General features: G+C 30.1%; 1 protein-coding gene across 1 annotated transcript in view; it reads left to right on the forward strand.

Moving 5' to 3' along the window:
* The window catches only part of LOC129753776 (A disintegrin and metalloproteinase with thrombospondin motifs 7-like), a 49,623-nt gene extending 44,314 nt beyond the window's left edge, over positions 1-5,309 (forward strand). The window contains exons 4-8 of the mRNA XM_055749623.1: positions 3,973-4,110; positions 4,285-4,422; positions 4,515-4,873; positions 4,940-5,041; positions 5,192-5,309. Coding sequence (XP_055605598.1) covers positions 3,973-4,110; positions 4,285-4,422; positions 4,515-4,873; positions 4,940-5,041; positions 5,192-5,309 — 855 coding nt within the window. The remainder of the gene's footprint in view (positions 1-3,972; positions 4,111-4,284; positions 4,423-4,514; positions 4,874-4,939; positions 5,042-5,191) is intronic.
* The last annotated feature ends 2,440 nt before the right edge of the window (positions 5,310-7,749 follow it).

Genomic DNA, 7,749 nt, shown 5'->3' on the forward strand with positions numbered 1-7,749 from the left:
AAAACACAGTAAAAGTATCAGATCTTGAAAAACAAATTAATGATCAAAGTTAACTTAAAAGATAAAATCATCTTTGTACCGCAATTCGAGATCCCAGCTTCATTTCCTATTTTCAAATGCTGAAATTGAAAGGATGTTCGGTCGAATGATCATCAGGAAGAATGGTCACTAAGCCGAATGGTTATCAGGCCGAATAGTCGTTAGGCCGAATGGTCATAATTTCGAAAAATCGTAATGAATGGTTGCTAGGCCGATAAGACATCTTTTACACTTGCCTGCGTGTTAGACCGAATGGTGATCATGCCGAATGGTCGTTAGGTCGTTAAAGCCGGCCTGATTCTAAAACAATGTTATTATTTTTATAATTCTGTTATAATTTTCAGAATAGTGATTCGAAAATACCGTGTAGTTTTTATAAATTTTGTGAATTGTGGATTAATAATTTTATTTCTTAATCTAAATTTAATTCAGAAATAATTCATGAAATATCTTTATTTTAATAACTTTAGGCCTTAACAAGTTTCTAATTCTTCTTTTGTCACCCCTCCAACGGTTTTTTAAAAGCCAGAAGGGGGGAAAAAATAAAGTAAAAGATTTTTTCATTGAAAAAATGATAAAATTTTATAGAAGCCAAACATTAGAAAGCTACAGTCAAATTGATGATGAAAGGAATTGTATCATCTTTTTTTATATTTTTTCAAATTTTCTTTAAAAAAAATTGTTCGATGTTGTGAGTTGTATATTGTATACAAGTTTGTGGTATGTAATCTTTTGTTCAATTTGTTCCAGTTAATTGAAAATTTTGATTATTTTTCATTATCCCCCATGTTTCAACTCCAAGTGACCAAAGAAGGATTTCAAATTTGTGCCTTATGGAATCTCAAACGAATAAAATGAAATTTCAATCATTTGCTAAGAAAAGAAGCAAATTTTTAACAACGGTGTTCTTGAAATAATTAAAAACTAGGGAATGCTGGATGAATTACTCAAGGCTTAACGCAACAAAAATCATATTTGTGCAAGAAATTTTAGAGCTGATTTTCGCTGATTCGGGAGAGTTGAACAATTTGTGCCTTTTTTTTAAATGAATCTTAGATATTTTTAAAAACAAATCGCTTTGCAGTTTTCTACATAGATATAAAATAAATTAAAATGTTAAATATCAACAAATTAAAACGCCCTTTTGTGACGTCAAAAATAAAGTAGTAATATCATTTTCAATACAATTTTCTAAATATTATTGAATAACTTTTTTTTTTTTAATTATAGTTTTATATCTATGAAATGAGAAAAACTAGTCAAAACACTGCTCTTTCATGGAATAAAGGATTATAAATAGGTTTAAAATCAGTTTATTATTATTATTTTTATTTCATTCAGCTGGAAGTCAATTAATTAACTTAATTTTAAAGTCAGACGAGCCGTAGCACCAAAACTAGAGGTGATAGACAAAATCTGTCGAAATATTCGAATTGATGACGCCAAAATCTTTTGAAACAGTTAAGGAACATTTGCACTAAAATAGCTTTTCTCTTGTGCAGATAGTTGATACTATTGATACTATACTTAATGTAGAGACTCAATAAATTGACTTTTTTTTCGTGAAATCTGAAACCAGGTTATAACTTTTAATATAAATAATCTTTGTATGGTTGATCTGTAAACAATATTGACGATATTATTGGTATGGATCTTGAAACTCAGCCGAATTCGGAATCAAAAAAACAAAAAAATAATAATTTTTATATTATGTAGAACGGCATTGTGATATTTCAATTTAAAACGAACACACACATATAAATTTCATGATGTTAATCATTTTCGAGTTTTAAAACTAATTTTTCAATTATGGCTGAGAATGAACTCAAAATCTGATTGATGACATTGAAATCAAAATTTAATCTTCTATTAAAATTCAGAACATACTCGTTTTATTCTTATATAAAAGTTTCGTTAAAATACTTTGATTTTGATTATGGATTCATGATTTTCCATCGATCATGAAAATATTAAAAACTACGAAGAACCTAATAAGGAATTAAGGATATTTTTTTTTCAATTGTTTGATTTGATTGGCTAAAATATACGTTAGGCCAATTGCCGGCAAGTGCAAACAAAGCTCTTAACCTCCATTAAAAATGTTTAAAAATCAACATTTTATCCAAAAAAAAAGTTGATCGTTCCCTGATGAATCTTTTATTAGTTTTATACTCCTTCGATCAGAGCTTTTTTAAAGATAATTTATTTTTCTATTTTCTCATAGGCTGAAACAATTGATATTTGTTCTTCTTCTTTATCCAGTACCCCCCCCCCCCCTCCCCCCTCTTTGAAATTTCCAAAAATCACGAAGGGGTGAATAAATAAAATTTGAAATATTTCATGTGAATTTTGAAGTAAAAAAAGTCAAATATCCGAAAGATTACAAGACAAAAAAAAAGTGGAAGATGGGAATTATTTCACCTTTCAAATTCTTCATTTTATTGAATTTTTCGATAAAAAATTACTTCAATTACAGGTTTTGAGCTATGATATAGTATGCAATTTTGATGCATCAAGCTTTCGTACAATTTATTCCATTTTATTTGTTTTTCGCATTAATCTTTACTATCTCACCCGCTTGCGATGTTTCAACTCCAAGTTGTTGTTCGGCCTTATTTAATTTCCGGCGTTTTAGCGAATTTCGAAATTCAAAGAAAAATTGTCAAGACTAGGATTGGTCGATCTTTCCAACTCAGATTTTCAGTTTTTTTATCGGAAACGGAAGGTGGCAAGCAATCGAATAGTTAGTGAAAAATGTGAGCTAGAACTTTTGTGTTGTGGACATCTTTCAACTACATGTGTGATTCTGAAGTTTAAATGCATCTTCTTAAGTGTATTAAGAAATTTTGAAATGAAATTTATTTAAAGGTAATCATCACGTCAGAAATCATTTGTCCATATGTTTTTTCGATCTTAAATGGCTATTGACAGCTTCGTCTTTAACTTATCACCGTTCTGGTTTTATTTCTGGAAAAAATGACCCTGTGTAAAGTAGAAAAGAAGAAATATAAAACACGTCTAAAGGCAGAGTTTTCGGAAAAACGACAACAAATCGACAAATATGTTAAACTAGCTTATTTTACCCGGCCTTGCTCGGGTACACATAAAATATAAAACAAAATGAATCGTTTAACTTTTTGAAATTTTTGAAAATATGTTTTCATTATAATAAAAAAAATTGGCCCATATTTGGCCATGTTAGCTTTGTAAGTTTTGTTAGTTGTTTTGAAAATGATTGGGATTATTTACTGTATTTTTCTTTTTCATATCATTAAAACACAAATAGCTGTGAGGTTTTGATAAACAGAAATAAAAAATAATTTCCCTTGAATGGTTATTCATCCTATCATGAAAAAAATTTTTAACCCACAATTTTTTTTATAGAGGCTTGAATAGTTTAGGCCTAATATTTTTTATCTTTAAATGATAACAATGTTTTTATATCTTTTCCATGTGTTATCTTATAGAAATCCAGTTGATTAAGCTACGGCCCCTTTTGAGGATCCCACTTTTCAAGATGGATGATTTCCACGTAAAATTGTGTATTCAAGTTTTATTTACAGTAGAGCCCCCCTTATCCGAGGTGGTCGGGGAAAAGACCACTTCAGATTACACGAAATACATTGAAAATCTAATCCTTTGGCTCTGGTTTTGCATATTATCCAAGCGCATAGCTTGGTAAAGACATGGTTTTTGTTATGCTATTTAGTCGACGTTTTTCGCAAATTAAGACTTTAAACTCGCAAAAAATTACAATTTAATTGCATAACAATATATAACGGTGATAAAATACAACTTTACATGGATTTTGTACAAAAATGGAGGCTCGGATTACGCGGAAACTCAGATTATCGAAGCTCGGATAAGCGTGGTTCTACCAGAAACTACTACTACTTAGAAATTCATAATTTTCGTATGGTTTTTTATTTTCAGACCGGCTTTTTGAGGACCAACAAAACCGAATACTGGATTGAACCTTCGAGGCATCATTCTCCTTCGGATGAGGAAGGCCATCCCCATGTGCTGTTCAAGCGAGCCGACGTAAAGGAGGTCAAGGATGTGCGTGCCAAGGTAAGGGTCCAGATCGAGTAGAAATTTATAAATAAATAATTTTCTCATTCAACGAATGTTTCATGAGTTATAAGTGAATCAATCTCTTGATAATAAATTTCAAAATGAATTCTCTCAATTGTTAAACTCACAACTGAAAGAAATGTAAAAAATAAGATTTTAACATCTTTGCAGAAAACCAACCCCTCTCAATCAGGCGGAGCCGCGAAAAAGAAGAAGAAGAAGCGAAAGCGACGCCATACCAGTAACTGCGGAACGAAGGAACCTCGTCGGGTAACGGAAACCCGTCTCGAGTGGCAACATCAAGGAAAGGTAAATAAAGATACAAACCTAGCTCCCGTCAGAGCAGACAGCCGAACGGCGAGCGAATTTTCAAAGATCTTTGTCTTCGTCCTTTGCCACAGGTGATTGTCCAGGGTGGTCGAAAAACTCGGGATCATCTTTCGGTTGGCGGAGGTGGAGGTGGGGGTGGCTCGGTTGCCGGATCCGGTAAGAAACGCATCAAACGTTCGGTGAGCACTCCTAGACACGTGGAAGCTCTCGTCGTGGCAGATCCTTCCATGGCTTTGTTTCACCAGGACGTGGATCTACAGCAGTACCTGTTGACCATCATGAACATGGTATCCTCCCTGTACAAGGATCCGACCATTGGTAATTCGGTTCAAGTTACAGTGGTTCGAATCATCATTCTCGAGGAGGAAGAAGCACACGTCGACTTCAACGTTACCCACGTAGCGGCAAATACGTTGGAAAACTTCTGCAGGTTTGTTGCTTCTGAACGCGTTGAAGTCTTTCATGATAATAGAACTATCGGTGTGTTCCTTTACAGGTGGCAGCGTAATTTGAATCCCTCCGGAGAAGACGATCCGCATCATCACGATGTGGCGATTTTGGTGACCCGCAAGAACATCTGCTCAGCCCAGGGTTGTGCGTAAGTGTCCATTAACATATTTTTTGATCCTGTTATTTCCAACTTATTTTATAATTTTAGAGACTATGGCAGATTTTAAAACTAAAACATAAACATTGCATAAACTGAAGGATTATAATCGAATTAACGGATTATTTTTCGTTTTCACAGAACTCTGGGAGTAGCAAACGTGGGTGGAATGTGTCGTCCAGATAAGTCCTGCAGCGTGAACGAAGACAACGGCATCACTTTGGCGCACACCATCTCGCATGAGCTGGGTCACAAGTAAGTTTTTTAGAAACAATTTTGAATGATTTCTCTGAGAGAGCATTCCAAAAAATTACCAAAACTATTCCTTTGCATTGATACATACCAGATTTAGATCCTTGTTTGGATCAAAGACAGTTTATTAAATAAATCGAAAATATTTTTAAATCATCAATACATACACACATATTTACATGAAATACATGGTAATAAAACGTCTAAACTACGGGCTCTAGCAGTTTATTATAATTTTTGAACTCTGCAGCCAAAATCTAATTTTGTTAAAAATAAATAATGACATGGAAGTCCAAAAGCCAACCAAAATCCAGTAATGCTGAGTCTAAACAAAAAAAAACGATAATTCTCATTAACCAAAAATGACAAAAATGACAAAAATGACAAAAATGACAAAAATGACAAAAATGACAAAAATGACAAAAATGACAAAAATGACAAAAATGACAAAAATGACAAAAATGACAAAAATGACAAAAATGACAAAAATGACAAAAATGACAAAAATGACAAAAATGACAAAAATAAAAAAAATGACAAAAATGACAAAAATGACAAAAATGACAAAAATGACAAAAATGACAAAAATGACAAAAATGACAAAAATGACAAAAATGACAAAAATGACAAAAATGACAAAAATGACAAAAATGACAAAAATGACAAAAATGACAAAAATGACAAAAATGACAAAAATGACAAAAATGACAAAAATGACAAAAATGACAAAAATGACAAAAATGACAAAAATGACAAAAATGACAAAAATGACAAAAATGACAAAAATGACAAAAATGACAAAAATGACAAAAATGACAAAAATGACAAAAATGACAAAAATGACAAAAATGACAAAAATGACAAAAATGACAAAAATGACAAAAATGACAAAAATGACAAAAATGACAAAAATGACAAAAATGACAAAAATGACAAAAATGACAAAAATGACAAAAATGACAAAAATGACAAAAATGACAAAAATGACAAAAATGACAAAAATGACAAAAATGACAAAAATGACAAAAATGACAAAAAATGACAAAAATGACAAAAATGACAAAAATGACAAAAATGACAAAAATGACAAAAATGACAAAAATGACAAAAATGACAAAAATGACAAAAATGACAAAAATGACAAAAATGACAAAAATGACAAAAATGACAAAAATGACAAAAATGACAAAAATGACAAAAATGACAAAAATGACAAAAATGACAAAAATGACAAAAATGACAAAAATGACAAAAATGACAAAAATGACAAAAATGACAAAAATGACAAAAATGACAAAAATGACAAAAATGACAAAAATGACAAAAATGACAAAAATGACAAAATTGACAAAAATGACAAAAATGACAAAAATGACAAAAATGACAAAAATGACAAAAATGACAAAAATGACAAAAATGACAAAAATGACAAAAATGACAAAAATGACAAAAATGACAAAAATGACAAAAATGACAAAAATGACAAAAATGACAAAAATGACAAAAATGACAAAAATGACAAAAATGACAAAAATGACAAAAATGACAAAAATGACAAAAATGACAAAAATGACAAAAATGACAAAAATGACAAAAATGACAAAAATGACAAAATGACAAAAATGACAAAAATGACAAAAATGACAAAAATGACAAAAATGACAAAAATGACAAAAATGACAAAAATGACAAAAATGACAAAAATGACAAAAATGACAAAAATGACAAAAATGACAAAAATGACAAAAATGACAAAAATGACAAAAATGACAAAAATGACAAAAATGACAAAAATGACAAAAATGACAAAAATGACAAAAATGACAAAAATGACAAAAATGACAAAAATGACAAAAATGACAAAAATGACAAAAATGACAAAAATGACAAAAATGACAAAAATGACAAAAATGACAAAAATGACAAAAATGACAAAAATGACAAAAATGACAAAAATGACAAAAATGACAAAAATGACAAAAATGACAAAAATGACAAAAATGACAAAAATAAAAAAAATGACAAAAATGACAAAAATGACAAAAATGACAAAAATGACAAAAATGACAAAAATGACAAAAATGACAAAAATGACAAAAATGACAAAAATGACAAAAATGACAAAAATGACAAAAATGACAAAAATGACAAAAATGACAAAAATGACAAAAATGACAAAAATGACAAAAATGACAAAAATGACAAAAATGACAAAAATGACAAAAATGACAAAAATGACAAAAATGACAAAAATGACAAAAATGACAAAAATGACAAAAATGACAAAAATGACAAAAATGACAAAAATGACAAAAATGACAAAAATGACAAAAATGACAAAAATGACAAAAATGACAAAAATGACAAAAATGACAAAAATGACAAAAATGACAAAAATGACAAAAATGACAAAAATGACAAAAATGACAAAAATGACAAAAATGACA

The sequence above is a fragment of the Uranotaenia lowii genome, chromosome 3 (assembly GCF_029784155.1).
Source record: "Uranotaenia lowii strain MFRU-FL chromosome 3, ASM2978415v1, whole genome shotgun sequence".
In the NCBI taxonomy this organism is placed as follows: Eukaryota; Metazoa; Arthropoda; class Insecta; order Diptera; family Culicidae; genus Uranotaenia; species Uranotaenia lowii.